The following is a 22,346-nucleotide window of genomic DNA, read 5'->3' on the forward strand; positions in this document are numbered from 1 at the left end:
GTACTGAGGAGAAAGAGAGAGCCAAGTACAGTTAAATATATTCCAGAGCCAAGTGACTAACTGAAGGCAAAGACAACAGCCAGATACCTTAGCAGAGACCAACAAGAATTCAAAGTACCTAATAGCAAGATGGCGAGACCAACACAATAAATTGTATTAGGATTTAATTTATTAACGTTAATCTTAACAGCCAAAAAGTTGCTGAATAATGTTTGTAGTCGCTAGCCAGGTATGCCCAAAACAAGAGTCGCTAAACCTAGCAGCAAAGTTGCTTAATTGCAACACACTCTAGGATTCAGGGGAATTAAGGATAATAAAGATATTAATTGTACAACTTTTTGTACTTTTTTTCTAGTTTTTTGAGTCGCCAGCCATGTATGGCCAAAAGTCGCTAATTGAATGCCAACGTTGCTTAATCGCCAACACACTGGGACTCACTGAAGGACTGACTGAATAAAAAAGATAATTAAGATAATTGTGTACTTTTCTCTTCTGATATTTTCTCTAAGGACCCCAAGCTATCTGCAAGCAGCAATAATGTCTGACAGACAGGAGAGCAGAGTGGTCAGTGATGAATGGCAAGGGAACAGGCTGATTTGTACTGAGGAGAAAGAGAGAGAGAGAGCCAATTACAGTGAAATATATTCCAAAAGAGCCAAGTGACTAGCTGAAGGCAGGGACAAATGCCTTGGAGTGACCAAGAAGAGTGCAAAGTACCAAATGGCAAAATGTGGGAAGACCAACAGGAAGATCTGCTTTTACCACTTATCTTCACAACCAAAAAGTCGCTAAATGATGTTTTTAGTCGCTAGCCAGGTATGGCCAAAAGACGCGAAATCTAGCGGCAAAGTCGGTCAATCACACAGTGAAACAAATAATTTTAAAAAGATAGTAATCGTACAATGTCTTGTACTTTTGTCTTCTTTCTTAATATTTCTCAAAGGACACCAAAATGTCGCTATCTGCAGGCAGCTTGCTAGCTATGATGGCAGCAACAATGTACCTTAGAGTGACTGACCAACAAGAGCTCAAAGTACCTAATGGCAAAATGTGGAGAGACAGACACAATAAATTGCATTAAGATGAAGAGAACTGTTGCTATTATTAATCTTAACATCAACCAGAAAGTCGCTAAATGTCACCAGCCAGGTATGGCCAAAAGTCGCTTAATTGGCCACACACAGTAACAGAGAAACTAACAAAAAAAAGATCATAAAGATAATAGTTGTACAACTGTGTGTACTTTTGTCTTCTTTCTAAATATTTTCCCAAAGGACACCAAAATGTTGCTATCTGCAGGCGGGAGCGTGCCTATGTTCCCCGGGTCCTATGTTCCCCGGGTCCTATGTTCCCCGGTTGTTCCTGGGTCTTTGTATGCGACCGGGGAACTTAGGACCCTTTTTCTAAAAAAGGGTCCTATGTTCCCTGCATTGTATCTGGCGAAATTGCGAAATTGTGCCCTGACCAAAACCATCCCTAAACCTAACCTGTCACAGGGCGTTGTGGAGCACTTTTTTTTGGCGAAATTGTGCCCTGACCAAAACTATCCCTAAACCTAACCTGTCACAGGGCGTTGTGGAGCACTTTTTTGGCGAAATTGTGCCCTGACCAAAACCATCCCTAAACCTAACCTGTCACAGGGCGTGCGGCAGCAGATAGAGCAACTCAAACGCGAACTTCCTTCCTTCGACAACTTAAACGCGTCTCTGTCATGCGTGTCTGCGTGCGTCTTACTTAGTCGCGCATTGGAAGCAGCGGGGAACATAGAACCCTTTTCTGGAAAAAGTGTTGTACGTTCCCCGCAGCGGGGAACATAGAACCCTTTTTTTTAAAAAGGGTCCTTAGTTCCCCGGTAGAGGGGAACATAGGACCCGGGTAACATAGGGACGGGGAACATAGGGATGACCCGCTGCAGGCAGCTTGCTAGCTATGATGGCAGCAACGATGTCTGCCAGACAGGAGAGAGTGGTCAGTGACGATCGAATCGAGAAAATGACAAAATGGGTCAAAGACCAAAAAGTTATTAACTGACAGCAGTGACAAATGTCAGACTGTAAACTTTCTCGAAAGAAAAGGACAAAATGGGAAGATGCTGATAATAACAGCAAAATGGAAAATATAAGAATTTCCAAGTAATGCTCAACTCAAGTGTGTGTGTGTGTGTGTGTGCGCGCGTTAAACTTCTTGTTGAATGATTTCAAATGATCTCTGAGTCTGAACTGAGGGAAAGGAAACCAAATTTTGAGCAGTCTCTCACGAGTTCAAAATACCAAATGAGGAGATTCTAAAAGAACAGACCGGTTTATGAAAGACTTGATGGGGGAGGGGCACAGCTAAGAATACTTGAGTGAGATTCTGTGATCCAAATTCGAGATAGAGCTTTTTGATAATGATAATTTGTCAGAGTAAGGTTGTGTAATCAAAATTTGAGAATGAGCTTTGTCAATCAATCAAGAATATTTGCATTAAGTTCTGTGATCAAAATTCAGAAACAACCTTTAATAATTGATAAAGAATATGTGAGTGAGGTTGTGTGATCCATCCAATTTGAGAATTAGCTTTGATAATAATGATTGAGAGCCTCTGGCCCTCTGTGGATCATGGCCGCGGGGCCAATTTTGCCTGGCCCCTTGGGGCCTCTGTGGGTCGTGGCCGCAGGGGCCAAGTTGGCCTGGCCCCTTGGGGCCTCTGACCCTCGGATCGGGGCCAAGTTGGCCTGACCCCTCGGGGCCTCTGGCCCTCTATGGATCATGGCCGCGGGGCCAAGTTGGCCTGACCCCTTAGGACCTCAGGCCCTCTGTGGGTCGCGGCCGCGGGGCCAAGTTGACCTGGCCCCTTGGGGCCTCTTACCCTCTATGGATCGTGGCCGCGGGGCCAAGTTGACCTGGCCCCTTGGGGCCTCTGGCCTTCTGTGGCTCGCGGCCGCGGGGCCAAGTTGGCCTGGCCCTTTGGGGCCTCTGGCCTTCTGTGGGTCGTGGCCGCGGGGCCAAGTTGGCCTGGCCCCTTGGGGCCTCTGACCGTCTATGGATCGTGGCCGCGGGGCCAAGTTGACCTGGCCCCCTGGGGCCTCTGACCCTCTATGGATCGTGGCCGCGGGGCCAAGTTGGCCTGGCCCCTTGGGGCCTCTGACCGTCTATGGATCATGGCCGCGGGGCCATGTTGGCCTGGCCCCTTGGGGCCTCTGGCCCTCTGTGGGTCGCGGCCGCGGGGCCAAGTTGACCCTGGCCCCTTGGGGCCTCTTACCCTCTATGGATCATGGCCGCGGGGCCAAGTTGGCCTGGCCCCTTGGGGCTTAAGATTATTATTTTTGCAAAAGTAGTTTTGCTTGGGTCGCGGCCGCTGGGGCCAAGTTGGCCTGGCCCCTTGGGGCCTCTGGCCCCCTGGGCCTGGGCCCGGTAGGCCCGGTCATTAATCCACCTATGCCTCAACGCCCTGACTGCGCCCTAGAAATTATGTCCATAAAAGTTATGAACAGAATCGGTGACAAAGGGCAGCCTTGGCGGAGTCCAACCCTCACTGTAAACGGGTCCGACTTACTGCCGGCAATGCGGACCAAGCTCTGACACTGATCATACAGGGAGCGGACCGCCACAATCAGAAGTCCGTACCCCATACTCTATGAGCACTCCCCACAGGACGAATGTCTTCTCCAAGTCCACAAAGCACATGTAGACTGGTTGGGCAAACTCCCATGCACCCTCAAGGACCCTGCCGAGAGTTATAGAGCTGGTCCACAGTTCCACGACCAGGTCGAAAACCACACTGTTCCTCCTGATCCGAGGTTCGACTATCCGGCGTAGCCTCCTCTCCAGTACACCTGAATAGACCTTACCGGGAAGGCTGAGGAGTGTGATCCCACGATAGTCGGAACACACTTCTTAAAGAGAGGAACCACCACCCCGGTCTGCCCCGGTCCTTTATTTAAATAAATAAATTAATAAATTAAAAAACATTTTCTTCAACAAAAAATAAATTACAATAAAATAAAAACAGTTTACATAGAAACTAGTAAATAATGAAAATGAGTAAAATCAACTGTTAAAGGTTAGTACTATTAGTGGACCAGCAGCGCACACAATCATGTGTGCTTACGGACTGTATCCCTTGCAGACTGTATTGATATATATTGTAAGAACCAGAATATTAATAACAGAAGAAAACAACCCTTTTGTGTGAATGAGTGAGAATGAGTGTAAATGGGGGAGGTTTTTGGGTTGGTGCATTAACTGTAAGTGTATCTTGTGTTTTTTATGTTGATTTAAATTAAATCAACATAACATAATTAACATTTTTTATTTGTATTAAGTTTTAATACAAATAAAAAAATTAAAAAAGACAATATAACATAGATCCTTAAACGTGGATGCATATGCAAAAGTGCAATATATGTATCTGTTCAGTAATATATTTATTTATATCTGCACCTTATTGCTCTTTTATCCTGCACTACAACGAACGAATGCAACGAAATTTCGCTCTTATCTGTACTGTAAAGTTCCAAATTTAATGACAATGAAAAGGAAGTCTAAGTCTAAAAGTGCCTTCCTGTGATAAAATGGCAACCAAGGTAATCAGAAAGGTTAACCAACGAACGAGATTTCTCTACAGAATCTCCTCTCTGGTCAACAAAAGCACCTTGAGGATTCTGGCGGGGGAACTCTCGTTCAACCCTTTTTCGATTACGCATGCACCTCCTGGTACCCTAGCACCTCCAAAACCCTCAAATCTAAACTCCAAAACATCTCAGAACAAGCTAGTCAGGTTACTTCTAGACCTCCACCCCAGATCCCACCTCACTCCTACCCACTTCTCTAAAGTGGGGCTGGCTCAAGGTGGAGGACAGAGTTAAACAACTTGCACTGAGCCTAGTCTATAAAATCCACTACACCTCCCTGATACAGAAGTACATGTCAAACTACTTCCTTAACGTAAATGACCGCCATAGCCACAACACCAGGGGGAGCTCCACTAACCACGTTAACCCAGATTCCGAACTAACAAATGTCTTTAACTCATTCTCTTTCTATGCCACATCAATGTGGAATGCGCTCCCAACAGGTATAAAAGAAAGGGCATCTCTATCCTCCTTCAAAACCGCAATAAAAGTTCACCTCCAGGCAGCTACAACCCTAAACTAACACCCTCCCCGGATTGCTAATAGTCAAATGTAAACAATCAAATGCAGATACTTTTTCTTATGCCTTCTGATCTCTCTCTCTCTCCCCCCCCCTCTCTCTCTCTCTCTCTCTCTCTCTCTCTCTCTCTCTCTCTCTCTCTCTCTCTCTCTCTCTCTCTCTCTCTCTCTCTCTCTCTCTCTCTCTCTCTATGTCCACTACTTGCTGTCTATATCCTACCCCCCACCCCCTCCACACCCCTGATTGTAAATAATGTAAATAATTCAATGTGATTATCTTGTGTGATGACAGTATTATGATGATAGTATATATGATAGTATATATCTGTATCATGAATCAATTTAAGTGGACCCCGACTTAAACAAGTTGAAAAACTTATTCGGGTGTTACCATTTAGTGGTCAATTGTACGGAATATGTTCTTCACTGTGCAACCTACTAATAAAAGTCTCAATCAATCAATTCCAAAATACAAATATCAAACAGATTTGGAACGTTTTGACTGAAAAGCTTTTAGAGCGTTCTTCTTACCGGAAGTGGTGTGACGTGTTAATCACGTTGAGCTTGACAGGCGGGGTCTGACCATCCAGCACCGCCACAACAGCCGGGGGAGGATTTCCAAACCCGTCGTAGCGAAGATGGTGGCAAACCCAGGCGTGCGGATGTTCCGTTCGCCCGGATAACAGTGCGGTGCCGCCGCCGTAAGACCTCCCCGGAGAGGACGGGGGGAAAAAGCCAGCCTTCGCGAGATAAAAGGCGGACGGAAGAGGAGACACACGCATGCCAGAAGACACCAGAACCTTCCAGAACCGGAGCGGTGATAAGAAGTCTTGCTTTTGGATCTTTTTAACCAAGGATATAAGCGTTTCTCTATTTTTTCCCCCCTTCGCCCAGGAAGGGAAAGCAAAGGGAGGAAGCAGAGCTCCAAATAACCACACTGGGTCTCCAAGCGCAGGAAATACGGCCTGGGGAAAAAAAAAAAAAGTTTGGGATTTTTTTTTTTTTCAAACAAAATGGGTGCTACGTTTGACGTTGTGCACGACTAGATTGCAAAGTAGTTCATTTCCCCCCCCCCCCCCACTTCCACGCGTTGCTGGAATGCGAGCGCCTTATAGCGTATTAAGTGTTGTCATGTTAAATGCGGCGTTGTGCAAATACTTTTAATCATCACTATTTATAGCGCAGCCTCCACCCGGGCTGTGCCTCCTATCTCGCATGTTTTGCTAACTGCGCGCAACAAGTTGCAGACACTCCCAGCCCAGGCAAAGCGACGCTAATTTGGTATTTTCGAAGCTTCTCTTTTTCCGATTACGCTCTCGGAATAGCACGCACCCCTCCCCGGTCCTCTTTGGACTGCAGAGGTGGGGGGGTTCAACGCCAGAGATCCGGAGAGGGACTTCAGGAAAGGACGGGGCTGGATCCGTGGGAATAGGCCTGCCAGGGCCTCGTATGTACGGGCTGGATTCAGGTCTTGGACTACTAGACCCTGGAAGATTAGAGGCTAAAGGTGGAAGGAGAGAATGCATGGACATCCAAGTGTTCAGCACGCTGCATGAGAAGGAATGCACAAAGTGACCCATCCACATGAATATTTTAGTAGGCTGGATTTATAATTGTTCTATTTTCTATTGATAGAGCTGCAACAATGGGGGTGTTTTTAAAAGTGCCATTTGTTTAAGTTTTGCACACCAACTGTTGACAGCCCACATCTGGATGTGCTCACGCAATGCAGCCTTGGACCTGACCGCTGCTTGACACGTAATGGACGACCGTACAAATCTCTGGATTTTCTTTGGCTGCCTGATTTTGTGACATCCACGACAGGCCATTTCCAGTTGTGTGACGTCTGGGGTGAGGAACACTGGCATCACCAGCAAGTCACTTCCCAGAAGGATGTTCGATGCCGTAGGCAGGCAGAGCAGTGACATTAGTCTTGCTGGTGAGAAACTCTGGTTTAAATCCAGATGCTTTTTTGCAGAGTGATGCATGTAATGTGAGTGGTGACGCAAATCCAGAGTCTCATCATGAGCAGCTCACTAAACTGGAACGGTGTGTCTGGTGTGCGTGAGTGTTCCAGCTACCTCGTGCGTAACAAAGACGTCTGCGTCTCGTGCGCTGTACTATCAGTGTGATTATTCCCGCAAACGCTTGGCTCCCATCCATCCACCTCGGTGGTGCCACATGTGAACACGCGGCGCCCACGCACCACATCTAATTGCCCGAGCGCCATCAGAAGCTATTAATATTTAACTTCGCTCTCACACCCCTCCTCTGCAGCGTCTATATGGCCACGCTGCAAGATCACCGGCAGCTTCTCATGCACGGCACAGAGGTGAGCTGCAATTCCAGCGGGGATGGTGCTGTGACTGTGCAGATTGCCAACAGCATGCGGCATGAGCCGGCCAGGGCCGGCGTCGGGGGAGGGACTAAAGGCTGCGAGGATGGGAGTAAAGTGAACCTTAACCTCCACAAATACAGTATTTCCTCCAGCTGCAGCTCTGCAGACTCCAGACTTGGTATGACCTCCACAACAAGGGTCCACAGGAAGGCGCCACCACTTTTTGAACGCTCCGCTGCACAGTGCTGGGACCCCAAGTTTGACTCCCCCATCCTGGAGGAGGCGTGCCAGGAGAGGTGCTTTCCTCAGACTCAGCGGCGCTTTCGATATGTCCTGTTCTACCTGGCGGTGGCAGCTGTGCTTTGGGCAGTGTACTTTGGTATCAATAGTGACCGCTGCCAACCAATGAATTTCTTAGCCCCCACGGCCTTCTTTTTGGTCCTTTTAGCACTCCTCTTCTTGTTCACCTTAACCCGCTACTACTCACAGCTGTACAACCAAACCTCCTTGTTCCTGATCGCGGTCACCTTCGCCATCACATTGGCCCCCCAGATACAGACTGCAGGCTTCACTGAGTTGGAGTGGGCTCACCTTGTAAATGCATCCTACCACTTTTCAGGCGCACCCCCGTCGCCTTGCATCTCCCCAGTGGCAACTTTTTCTCTCTGCATTGAGGTCCTTTTATTGTTATACAGTGTCCTCCATGTGCGTCTATATGCCTCAGTGATGCTGGGCTTTTTATACTCGATATTATTTGAGGCATTAGGGTGGCTACCGTTGCTTCACAGAAGCCATGATTCGACTGAATGGGGGACAGATTTGGGGAGCTCCAGCTGGGAAAGGGACACCCTCCAGTGGCTCGGTCCAGCCAAAGCGCTGCTCCACTTGTGTGCCCACGTCATCGGCATCCACTTGTTCATCATGTCAGAGGTGCGTTCCCGCAGCACTTTCCTCAAAGTGGGGCAGGCCATCATGCATGGCAAGGACTTGGAGGTAGAGAAGGCCCTGAAAGAGCGTATGATCCACTCGGTCATGCCTCGACGTGTTGCAGACGAGCTTATGAAGCAGGGTGACGACGAGGGCGTAGGGAGTGACAACTGTAGCAAGCGATATTCTTCTGGTGCATGTTCTGCCTCAGCTGTCTCTGTGGGCGGTGGAGGAGGTGTTTGTAGAGCTTCGCCATCCCAAAGTGCCACCAGTCCCAAGAACCACCCTTATAACAACCACAAACGCAAGAAGACCTCCATCCCACGGGGCCAGATAATATTTCGACCTTTCAACATGAAACGTATGGAACCTGTTAGCATCCTCTTTGCCGACATTGTGGGCTTCACCAAAATGTCAGCCAATAAGTCAGCACCAGCCTTGGTCGGTCTTCTAAATGATCTCTTTGGACGCTTTGACCGTCTCTGTGAACTGACCTGTTGTGAGAAGATCAGCACACTGGGTGATTGTTATTACTGTGTAGCAGGCTGCCCTGAGCCCAGACCGGACCATGCCTACTGCTGCGTGGAAATGGGTCTAGGCATGATCCAGGCCATCGAACAGTTCTGCCAGGAGACATGTGAGACCGTCAGCATGCGCGTTGGTGTCCACACTGGCACCGTGCTGTGCGGTATTCTAGGAATGAAGCGCTTCAAGTTTGATGTTTGGTCAAATGATGTCAATCTGGCCAACTTGATGGAGCAGCTAGGCGTGGCGGGCAAGGTCCACCTGTCAGAAGCCACCGCTCAATTCCTGGATGACCGTTACCAGCGGGAGGATGGCCGAGTGCTGCAGAGAGCCGGCGAGAGTGTGGTGGAGAAGCTGAAGGGTGAGTAAATGTTTACCTCCTACTTAATTAGGGTGAGACTTTCAAAGGATGAAAGTTTAAAGTCTAATTGTCTGAACATGTAAACTATCAAGGTTACAGTTGGGTCACGGCCTGCCGTCAAGCCCTAAAATATGTTATCTGACTAGCTTTTCTTGTTTGAAACAATCCATGTTGGAGATCATGGTGATGAGATTAAGAGATTGGAGTAACAGAGGCAGGGAACGTTTGGCTTCATATTGATTGTTGGAATATTTTTGTATGAAAAGGGCAGTTTCGGATTTGAATGTCAAATTAATTTTACATTCAAAATATCATCTCTCAATAAAATAAATTATTAAGTAAAAAATGTCGATAGTAACTATACCAAGTATAGTATCAGTTTTGGTCATTACTACAGTGGTTACATTGATATTTGTTGTTGTTTACAAACTCAGGAAATAAGTCCCTGGACACAGGAAGACTTTAAGGGCAAATCAAAGGATTTTAATCAGAGACAATAGTAGGGCTGCAACAACTAATCGCTTAAATCGATTAAAATCGATTATTAAAATAGTTGCCGATTAATTTAGTCATCGATTCATTGGATCTATGCTATGCGCATGCGCATATGTTTTTTGTTTTTTTTAAATAAACCTTTATTTATAAACTGCAACATTTACAAACAGCTGAGAAACAATAATCAAAATAAGTATGGTGCCAGTATGCTGTTTTTTTTCCAATAAAATACTGGATAGGATAGAAATGTAATTAGTCCCTTTTATCCGATTATTAATCGATTAATCGAAGTAATAATCGATGATCAAATTAATCGTTAGTTGCAGCCCTAGACAATAGTAGGAAATCATTTAAATATTTAATCAATATTGTTACATTGCCTTCCTGTGTTTTTCCCTGATATATTAGTGATCAAAAATGTAATCATTCAATGATATTGAACATTTTAAGTCTCAGTATCACCAACATTGCTCCGAAATTTGTAGTAACCCCCAAAACTATTGTAAAAGTATTGAAACAACAGAATAAGTGTTAAGTATATTTTAATAGAAGTGTAATTAAAACCATGTTACAGCAAGAAGTAACCAGATATTACCAAATAGTTTTGACAAAAAAATACACACGTCAAATTACGAGCCTTTTTAACCCATTTTGAAATTATTCTGTTATCATTTACATACCAAATAATATATTGTAATATATATATTGTTATGGCAGGAGGCTACAATATGTGTATGGCAATTTTAGATTTGCGATTTTGGACTAGATTTTAGGCCATATCACCCATCCCTACTTGTATTACACTGACCACAGAGGGATTATGTCATATATATATATATAAGAATATTTTGTGTATATAGGTAGCTTCTGTTGTGCAAAGTATAATGCTGATTAGTGAAGTTGTACAAAACAAAACAAAATTAAACTTCACCTTAAATGGGACCTATTATGCAAAACCAACTTTTCTGACCTACGGGTATCTGTTTTGTGTATTTGGAATCTGCATAAGTCCCGAAGAATTTAAATCAAACCAGGGCGACATGGCGGAGATACTTGTAAAACAATGTTGCTGTCCTTAATACTTCCTCTAAATGAGCCGAATTTGTGAGGTTTTTCGTCTTAGTGATGTCAGCTAAAATCTCTATATATGGTAAAGTTTTACCCGACGAGTGTTGCACGAGTCCGCCATTGTAGTCTGACGCTGTAGTCAATAAGTCCCTTCTATTTCCCTATCCTCTTGTTGTGGGGCTGGCTGGTTCGTACATGCACATAGATAGATAGATAGTACTTTATTGATTCCTTCAGGAGAGCTCCCTCTTGAAAATAAAAATTCCAGCAGCAGTGTACAGAATTGAGATACAATTTAAAAAGTAAATAATGGAAGTATAAATGGAAATAAAATAGAAAATATAACAATAATAATAAAAATAAAAAGTAACAATAAAAATAAAAATATAACAGTAAAAATAAGAATATAATAAGAGAAACTTGGCAGTAGTGACCATGTTATGAAAAAATAAAAAGAAGAAAAGCGGTAATACTGTCGATTATATGAAAGATGTGATGTGTATATTGCACCTTAAAAATGTATTGCACTGTTATTGCTGTTTAATGCACATGTATCCTCCGCTGTTGCCATTTCTAAAACAAGTTAGCGTATTAGTTGTAATTTATATCTGTCAGTAGATTCAATATGAAAGCGCTAAAAACTACAAATTGGCTGATGAGAAGACCTAGTCAAAGTGGAGGCACTTAAATAAGACCGCCCACATGGCGGCGCAGCCTGAAGAGACGGTTACAAATCGGCTTGAAAATGGTTTGTAAAACCTAATCCTAATCTATGCAAAATGTTTTCCAAAGAACCACCATTATTTATGTGTTTTAAATGTAGAAAAAATATCATAATATTACTTTTCATATTATGATAGTTTTAAGCCTCTCAAAACGTTCTGGCTGGTAATTGGGGTTTGACTCCAGTTGCTGGTTTCATTGGAACATGTATGGAAATTTGAAAAACATGGGATTACATAGCATTTATAGTTTTATATTTTTTTTAATGAACAGTGTATGTTAATGATCATCTGCAACCAATACAGCTTTAAATATGCCTGATTATAGCACAACTGCTAGTTTCCATCTGTGACAGACACAAAAGCACAAATAAACAGAACTGGGACAGGCTGAAAGTGGTCACAGACTTAATTTTGGCTTCATCCACATATTGAGAAATGTTTTGAAGGTTGCATATGTTTCAGAGTCTCTTATTGTAAATGGTAGATTGTTCTAACATTTAGATACTTTCACTGACAGCACTGTTTGTCCAGATATAGTACACATGTGTGGCCTATGACAGTTCTGTGCTGAGAGTCTTAAAGTTGGCAATATTATTGCTCCATTTCACTGTTGTTCAATTTGAATAGAATGCTATCTAAGGAGCTTGCTGCAGCTGGGTTCATTGGTCTTTCTAGTCTGTTTCCATTTGATCTGAAGACCCCCATGTCAGAGTTTATTCACATTTGCCTCTAAAGTGGGAAATCACTCTTTTCCCAGACTGACCAAAAACAACAGACAGACTGATGCTGACATATTATATTTGTTTAGAAGAAGATGTGGTGAATGGCATCCAAGTTCCCTTTGAGACAGAGGGAAACGGTTTGTTGCAGAATGAATAAGATCAGCTTTATTCCTAAATAGACGGTTTCATTCGAGACATATCACAATCATACTGGCAAATACATTTTGCATTTGTTTGCTTGCTTGTGTAAACAGGTGCGTACCCGCATGCGTCTTTCTTTTGTGTCTGTTCACCCACGCAGGCCAACAGTATTCTTCTGTAGAGCATGTTGCAGTGGGAAGTCCATGCCCTCCGGCTGGTTAGTCTGTGCTAAATCAAATGTGTCACCTAAATATGCAGTAGCAAATAGATAGTCTCAACTGTAACAAGGCCAGTCCCGTTGGACTTTGCTTTTTCACTATCTTTATCAGACTTAATCATTTGTTTTCCGAGGATGAAACAACATGTTTAATGGTAAACAATAATATACCTTCCAAATATTTAGTTTTAGGTGCTCAAGTAAATGAGCACTCATGTAACGTAGGAATATTCTAATACAAAACACCACATACTTTGTTACAGTTTTGAAGGGTTTTCCATGCATTTTTTTCCCCAGGACTTCATAGTAAAGTGTGGTGGTAACCATTCAGTTGGACTAGCACGGTTGTAAATACTATAAAGCATATCACACTCAAAGAATTTCATTAAGCCGCTTCAGGTTTCATAATCTTGGCAGTAAGCACTGTGGTTCACTCTTAAATATAATGGAGCCATTGTTCATATTATTAGTAGCAAAAAAAGCAGTTTTTATTTATACAGAGAGGAAGCCACGTATTGATTAAATCACAAATGATTTTATTGCTTTAATTAATTTCAAAGAAGTGTTAAATTTGTAGATTTGTTTAATTTAAAAGGAGCAATACATATTAATGAACATTTGACATATAAATATGTAGCAAATGGCTAATTTCCATTTACAGTCCCTTGGCAAGTTGATGTTAAAAATCAGGACAAACTCATTGAAAACATAGTACACAGATGAACAATATTTAAAAAAATAGTATTCCAAGGTTTAAGTGCCAAGGGTGCTGTTGTAAACCACTCACTAACACAATTTCCCTTTGTACATTAAACACATACATAAAACAATTGATAGAATACATATTTCATAATATAGAATTTCCATTTTATACCAGTAGCCTATTTAACTATGATTCCAACTTGGACTCCCAAGCAGCCATTATTTCAAGGCCTCAGTAAATTAATCTTGTGTTATTAAGTTCCTTATGTTTACAGGTATTGTGTTCCATGTTTGACACGCTCCATAGGAAAATAAGTGTTGCCCAACACACTTTTTCTAAACGGTACCAAACATTACCCTCTGGAGCCGGATCTAGTTGTAATGTCAGCATTTCTCTTTACAAAGTTTCGAATCATTTAATCAGAAAAAAGCCAGAACTTTAGATACACGGACATAGTTTTTGCCCGGTGGGTGCCTTGACCTGTGTATGACGTCCAACATATTTTTATCAATGCACACATGTTAAAAGTGCACATACACATTGAGGTTGTAAAGTGTTTTATCCGATTACTCGTGCACTTGAACAAACTAATCGATACTACTCGAGACTACTTAATTACTAAAATAATTGATAACAGCAGCCCTAAAACCAAAACTATTAAGGGGAAAAAACATTTAAGGTTTACTTCAGGGCTGCAACGATTAATCGATTTATTTATTTTTAAACTTTTATTTACTCAGGAAAGTCCCATTGAGATTAACAATCTCTTTTTCAATGGAGTCCTACGCATCCATACACCAGTGTGAGTGCCGCTGGGAGCAAAGTGGGTGAAGTGTCTTGCCCAAGACACAATGTGACGAGGATGGCGGAAGCTGGGATCGAACCTGCAACACTCAAATTGCTGGCACGGCTAACATCCGAGCAATGCCGATCCCAAATTATTATTATTATTATTATTATTATTGCAAAGCATTATTATTATTATTATATAATTAAATCGATTGATCCAATTATAAAACAAAAACCTTTGTTTTATATTCTGTTGCTTCGATTAATTGTTTTATAAGTGTATCTAATACAAATTGATAAAATACGGACCGCATGGAGTACTTGGAACTTTAACTACGCGGACATAGTTTGCAATAGAGCACATATGTGCGTGCAAATGAGAGCGGTGGTGTGTGGGTGCCATGATCCGTGTGGTGGCGATCAACAATAATTTTTGAATAGTTTTTTTCAATGCACACATGTAAACTGAATTTCAATGTTGATGATGTGCAGGGAAAAAAGAATGAAGGTTATGGTATTTCAATTATTTTCCCTAAAAAATGCATTAAGGCTAGCAAGTGTGTTGTATCCGATTAATCGAACAAACGAATCAATACACTATTTGATTACTATGGTAATCGAAAGCTGCAGCCCTAAAACGAAACTGATTGATGAAAAGTAAACAAACCCTTTTACGATTAACAGAAGGTATTGTTTTTGGAGGCAAATTCATAGGAAATTTATTTTTGATAAGTTTTTATTTTGATCTCTGAAGTATCCTTCTATGAAAGACAAAGTAAGAGGTTTACTACATATAGCGGTAGCTTCTATCTAACAGATTTTATTGACAATTTTCCTTATTTCAGCTAAGTAAGAAATACAGCCGCATACTTTCATGCCCTGTCTATCTTTATTTGACTTCTTTCAATACTATAGCTCCCACCCTTCACGGAGGGCTTGTTTTGTCTCCCCCGCAGTTGCATAATATACTTTCTTAATGTCTCCGCTCCTCACATTTAACAAGATGCTTGTCGTTCCTACTACTCAGGAATGTGTTGAGTCAAACGTGTGAGTGTATGAGTGTGTGTTCATTGCTGATAAGCGTGCCCAACCCTGTCCCGGCCTGATTACTGATGGTGTTGTGCACACGCACAGACGTATACACGCCATTCTAATCAGTACATCAGCTTTTACTGCATTGTGAGTGAGTCTATATTTAGCAGATCTGGAATATTATTTTATGTGCAGCTATCCGGTAGGGTTAACATGATTTTCATCTCAGGGAATTCAATCGATTGCAACTGGACTGTCGTTTTCTCGTTTGCATCAAAACAGAAGTTTTTCTCACTACGATAGGACGAAACCATCCTTGCCCAGGCACACCCTCCTTTAGGATTTTGGCACCAGCTGCTAGACTAGATCCGACCTATCTAAATCTATGAGCATGAACTGATGAAACCTACTGAGGTATTGGCACCAGCCACTAAACTAGGTCTGAGCAATCTATGTCTATGAGCATTAACTGATGAAACCTCCTCGGATGAGAGGCGTAACCTCTTCTAAGACAAACCAAAACAGTCCAGTTGTGATTGATTGAATGCCCTGAGATTACAATGACCTGGGTGAATGAGAACATTCATAGACATGATTTTTCATAGATAAACGCTAATAAATTGGCAGCTTAGTTTGAAGTTATGTATTCCATACAGCAGGGCTATTCAACTATGTGGGCTCTGTACCGAGGATGTCGTTGTGGCTTGTACAGTCCTTTGAGACACTTGTGATTTAGGGCTATATAAATAAACATTGATTGATTGATTGATTGATTGATGTAATGAAGATGGCCGCAGTTTCAAGAGCCCAAGGGCTCTGGTGTCGGACATTGAAATTTGGATGCTTTATCAGAAAGTGCCCCCGCGGGTTATATTTCTTTGAGACAGCGTTTATTTAATTGCAAAGTTAACACAACAGTTTTCACAAAGCAGTGTCAAAAAATAATTTTCTGCCTTCGCTACTCGATTCCAGCTGCAATTGATCTTCTGTCTCGATTTCAGCTAGACAGAAGTTTTGTTGACGATTGATGTGCCTTCTTTGGAGACACTTGTGATTTAGGGCTACCGTATTTTTCAGAGTATAAGTCGCTCCGGAGTATAAGTTTATATGTTATAAATACACGTCCATATATACGTGCATTTTACATAATGCCTATTGTGCATTTTATATAAATACAATAGAAGGTTTAGTGTTATTACATTTACACAATAAACTACAGATGTTTACGCATACAGCAATTAAAAACATTCACATCAAAAATGAATGTGACTTACACAATAAACCTAAGGTTTAGTATTTTGCACTTTTCCTATGCTTACTTTTAAATGGGCAAAGGTTTAATTGTTATATACATTTCTGTAACAGCCTAATGATCAGCATAGTTACAGTATAGATACATATTTATGAACAAATTAGTAATCTTTTTTGTCTATTTCAGCTGTGCCGTTATTTCATTCAAGGGCATACAACACACCTGACAGGTATTTGGGGCATGGCTTCTACAAGAGTGGTGCCCACTGTTTGAGAAAGTACTAATTCACGGTACCTCTACATTGCCAAGATACCTATGGCAATGGCGGTGGGGGTGTGGTTAGAGGCGTGTTCATCATGACGTCATTGTATAATTTGCCTAATTTGCTGTGATGATATGAATTTCTTTAAAAAGGCTACGAAATGTATAAACACATTTAAAAACAAAATTTGTGTTAGTAATTAGAATTAACATATATTTTTATGTTATATAATTTAGCTCTATTTGCAATTGTTGCTGCTTATAGTACAATGTACTTTGCTGAGAATTGTTCAAGTGTTTGGAGACTTGTATTACCTTTTTCTTTATTCCAAACTACTAGTAACAAATCTAGCATCTTTTTCTGGTGTTATTCTAGACTGTATTTGTGTTTAGAGACTACTTCTGTCCCTCAATGTCCCCAACGAAAAGCCAGCTGCGGCGAGCATGACGTCACACTTGCTTTGCGTTGCTGCTCCGGTTGGACTTTCTCTCCTTAAAAGCCGCAACTGTCATCTTAATATTTGCACATTTTGTAGGTCGCTGTCCGTGGGTCTATATGTTAAATGTATACTATATTAAATATATAATATATTAAAGTATTTCTACATCGCAGACATGCTGCCTCCGCCGCAGACAATCCTGTGCATATTGCCTGCGTTGTCACAACATCCGGTTTCGGCAGTGCTGTTCCAGTGGTTAAAGTATTTTTTCGTCGGCTGAGTTTTTGGTGCATCATTAGTAGTCGATAGCGCACACATAATAGGCTATATACTGTATGTCCATTCATATTGTATGATCTGCTGGTGGTAATGTTTTATGTTCATGTCGTTTTGATTTGATGTTCATTGTTCGCATGATAGCAAACACGCCGTCCGTGCCTGAAAGGGGATTGGCGAAGAATGAGGAAGTGTTGTTGTGTGTCCGGAGAAGAATGGAGACAAAAGTGTGTGTACAGGAGGGAATATGTGTTGGAATTGGACCAGTTGTTAGCATAAGATCGGCAATAAAAGTTAAAAATTGCATAAGAATTTTTACTTTTTGTGGAGGCTACAATACATAATATAACTTTAATTTGTTTTCACAAAAAAACTTATTTTCAAGGTGTGGCTGCTACGATCAGTTACATTAAGGGGAGCCCCTGCTATTGAATACAAATTGAGGGTTCTCTGTTATTTGCCTAAAGTGTAGCTAACCTATGGCGTCACATTAGTACCAAAAATCAGAGCGCATAAAAACTGTTATCGCGCGCTGATTTACCACTTCGTGCGCGCGCGGCAGCCTTTGTGCGCGTGCGCTGTCTCGTCTGTGCGCTGTCATGTTTCATTTTGGTACTTTGGGGGCGGGCATGCTTAGACGGCCCCTTCTTTCTGATTGGCTCTGAGCATTTTTCATATGAGCCAATCAGAAGTATAGCAGGGCGGGTCATCGTCAATATGTATCAAGATTTACGGAGGAAGAAGTGGATAAAAAAATGTTGGCTGAAAAAGAGGTAAGTTGAGGGACACAGTTATTTACATTATTGAACTGGTTTGGAGTGATTGTAAGGGTTTACTGACTTGTTAGAAGAATGGAGGCTCCACTGCTATCTTAGTTGAAAACATTAAATGCACTGCACATGAGTGTAATAAAAAAAGCACCTGGACTTGCTAGTTCACACAGCATCCCTGCTGTTAGACATTCATGTGTGTTGTTTCGCTTGTTGCGTGTTTTATTACTTTTCTTCTCATCATAGTCCTAATACTTGTCAAGTATCCCGTTTTGGCCAGAAACATCCTGTATTTTACACCTCTTTCCTAGCCTGACTAGCCAGCCCATCTCAAACATCCTGTATTTTACACCTCTTACCTAGCCTTACTAGCCAGCCCATCTCTTTTGCATTCTGTTCGATTGCATTATGAAATTTGAATGTAAATGAAAAATCATGTAGGGCTGGTATGTTTTATTTATTTTATTTTATTAACACTGGTATGTTTTATTTGTTGACCTTCAAATTAAATGTGCTGTGACATGACATGTCATCAGTCTTACACATTTTGGTTATATACTGTACTTCTGTATTTTATAGTAACCAATTTGCATCTTCCTTTTCTAAACAGAAATGCTGGCAGGGATGGAGAGGAGGTTTTTTGAAGGGGGCATTGATGGCAAAGTACCAAAGTACTCAATGACTGACTTTAAAAAATACAACTTCAAGTAGGTTGTAAAAAAAAAAGGCAGATGAAGTGAAACTATAGCAATGCTTTTCTTTACACTCTCTCATGCATACAGATACTCATGTTATGAGAAGCATATTGTTTCAAAAATATTAACATTAATTGTTGTTATTTTAAACATCTTTCAGATTACATTGCTCGAATTCAAAAACCACTTTACTACACAATTATTAGGCCCAATGTGCAGGATTATTCTATTAGTATTAGTTATTTTTTATGTTTTATCATATCTTAGTTTATTTGTATGTTTTATCATATCTTAGCCTATTTTATATGGTCTTATTATATTTATATTTCAGTTTTTATTGTATTTTATTTTATTTTATAGTTTTTCATATTGTAGTTTATTTTTATGTTTGATTATATCTTATCTTATTTCATATTATTTTTGGACTTTTACCTGATGTGTATTTTAATTATTTTTAATCCATTTATTTTATCATCTAGTGTTTCCTCAAAGAGCCCTCTGGATCTCCACGTCCAGAGGGTTCCCTGTGATTGGCTATTGTCATTGTGTTGTTATTATTATTGTTGTTGTTGTTTGTTTATTTTTATGTACATGTTTGACTGTCTTCATGGGGTGTGGGTGTTATTTCTCATTTTGTTTTTAACTATGTAAAGCACTTTGAGCTGCATTTTAAAAGTATGAAAAGTGCTTTATAAATAAAAATGTATTATTATTATTATTAGTAGTAATAGTACCCTTACAATCACTCCAAACCAGTTCAATAATGTAAATAACTGTGTCCCTCAACTTACCTCTTTTTCAGCCGACATTTTTTTATCCACTTCTTCCTCCGTAAATCTTGATACATATTGACGATGACCCGCCCTGCTATACTTCTGATTGGCTCATATGAAAAACGCTCAAAGCCAATCAGAAAGAAGGGGCCGTCTAAACATGCCCGCCCCCAAAGTACCAAAACGAAACATGACAGCGCGAGGAGAGATCCCAGGAGTACACAGAGACCGCACAGACCGAGACGGCGCGCCCGCAGAAAGGCACCGCGCGCGCACAAAGGCACCACGCGCGCGCAAAAGGGTGTCGCGCGCGCACGAAGTGGAGAGTCAGCGCGCGATAACAGTTTTTATGCGCTTGGATTTTTGGTACTAATGTGACGCCATACTAACCACTAAACATGATGCGATGCAGTTCAGCACTAATGCAACTTTGTGTATAGACTGAAAGCATATTATACTTGAGTGGTGCTTTTGTTAAATAGTCATTTAAATAATGAATACTGAGTGCAACCACAATTGTGTTTAAAAAATTATGAGCTTCCTTTAAAGTGAAGTGAATAATATTAATATGGCGATTTTTCTTTGGAGACTCAAAGCGCTTTACATTGAGAAACCCGTTATGTACATTTTAGAAAACATTTACACCAGTGTGGGTTGCACTGAGAGTAAGGTGGGTAAAGTGTCTTGCCCGAGGACACAAAGCCAGTAAATAGGATGGCAAAAGCTGGATTTGAACCAGGAATCCTCAAGTTTCTGGTCGGCCGCTCTATCGTCTGAGCCACACAGCCCGATTCAGTTTTTATTGGTTGCTACAGCAGTGGCCATTGTAAGAGCGATAAATACAAAGTGGTGTTGTCACTTGTGTTAGGAAAAAGTCACATTGCGGCTGGGCACAGGAACAACAGATAGTCTTGTGCGTGGAGCGGCAGTAGCGCCAGCGTCATGCTGACTATGTTAACGTTAGTTGCCAACAAGAAGCCATCCAGGGCCAAACAAAAGAAAGTGAGGGACTTGCTAACATGATATTATCACCCATATATCTGCTGACTGTGAAGATACAAATAGTAAGAGAAGCCATGGCAACTTTTGTTCGCAAAGATTTGCAGCTGGATTAGGATCGTGCTTGAAGTTAACTACACACAAACGTGACTGAAACTGTTGTTATTATTATTGATTATATTTGTAACTGACAGTTTTGTACGATCACTGCTAAAGAAAGGACGGCAGCCGTACTCAGGAGGTACTTTTTACATCTTTATCTCCCACGCAGAGCAGTGTCAAGTGCAGAAGAAAAAACAAATGCATGCTTCCGGTCTTCACAATAAAAATTAATGTGCGTTACATATTGTCTGGCTGTGCGAACAAAATAAGACTCCCAGAAAAATAGCTTACAAATGTACTGTTATTTTTTTAGTGCAATTTGGAGTGATAGAATGTTGCGATACAGTTGCTTTCATTTTGTAATTTCAAATTTCACTTGTCCAAAGTTTTTTATGACGAAGAAAAAAAAGCAAAGTACATTTGTATTCTATAATTGATTTGAGACATGTTTAGTATTTACATGTAGATTGAAGTGAATTGAACATTGTGAATTGAAATCGATTGGACTCGGAAAATTTGCCATGATACCCCAACCTAACCACGACAATATGGAGAAGCGGCCTATGGTGTGTTTGACAGGGAATCAGCTCGCAGGAAATAATGTCAAAATATTTATAGGGTAAATGCTGTATATTATTATTACTTCATAAAACTACTGTCTTTTTTGTAGTACATTTCATTGTATTGTTTTGATACAATATTCAGGGTTTCCTACAGATTGATGTACTTGTGGCAGTGGGGGCGTGGCCACAGGCAAATCCAATATGGCATCAAATATTTTGCATAATCACAGATTATGCATACATTTTGTTCAGGTTAAAAAAATTTCATACATACATTTAAAAACAAATCTGTGTTTTGTACCTAGTATTAACATATATTTGTCCTTATTTCGTTTTGCTCTATTTTTCAATTGTTGCTGCTTATTGTACAATGTAACACAAGCTTCACATTATTGAGAATTTTTCAAGTTTCTAAAAACTTCTTTAGCTCTATAACGACTTGTGCTTCATTTAAAACGACTAGCAACAAATCCAGCATCTTTTTCTGGTGTTATTGGAGACTTTACCCGTGTTTTGAGACTCTTTCCTTCTGTCGCTCGATGTCTGCAACAAACAGCGAGAGCTACAGTGAGCCTTATGTCACACTTGGTTTGCGCTGCTGCTCCAGCTGTACTTTCTCTCTTTGCCACTGTCCTCTTAATATTTCCACATTGCATATTTTGTAGATTGCTGTTTGCAAATGTATCTTAGATATGTTAAAGTACGTCCACATTGCAGACATGCTGCCTGCGCTGCAGACAATCGCGTTTTTTTTCGGTGGGCAAATTTTCTGTGCGTCGCTAATAAATAGCGATATATATATATATATATGTATATATATATATATATACATATATATATATATATGTATGTGTATATATATATATATATATATATATATATATATATATGTGTGTATATATATATATATATATATATATATATATGTATATATATATATATATATATATATATATATATATATATATATATATATATATATATATATATATATATATATATATATATATATATATATATATATATATCTCCATTGAT

General features: G+C 40.8%; 1 protein-coding gene across 1 annotated transcript in view; it reads left to right on the forward strand.

Moving 5' to 3' along the window:
- Window positions 1-5,706: 5,706 nt before the first annotated feature.
- The window catches only part of adcy9 (adenylate cyclase 9), an 81,968-nt gene continuing 65,328 nt past the window's right edge, over window positions 5,707-22,346 (forward strand). The window contains exon 1 of the mRNA XM_062033026.1: window positions 5,707-9,285. Within this exon, the coding sequence (XP_061889010.1) occupies window positions 7,419-9,285 (1,867 nt within the window). The 5' untranslated portion in view covers window positions 5,707-7,418. The remainder of the gene's footprint in view (window positions 9,286-22,346) is intronic.

This window comes from Entelurus aequoreus, linkage group LG22, assembly GCF_033978785.1.
Source record: "Entelurus aequoreus isolate RoL-2023_Sb linkage group LG22, RoL_Eaeq_v1.1, whole genome shotgun sequence".
Classification (NCBI taxonomy): domain Eukaryota; kingdom Metazoa; phylum Chordata; class Actinopteri; order Syngnathiformes; family Syngnathidae; genus Entelurus; species Entelurus aequoreus.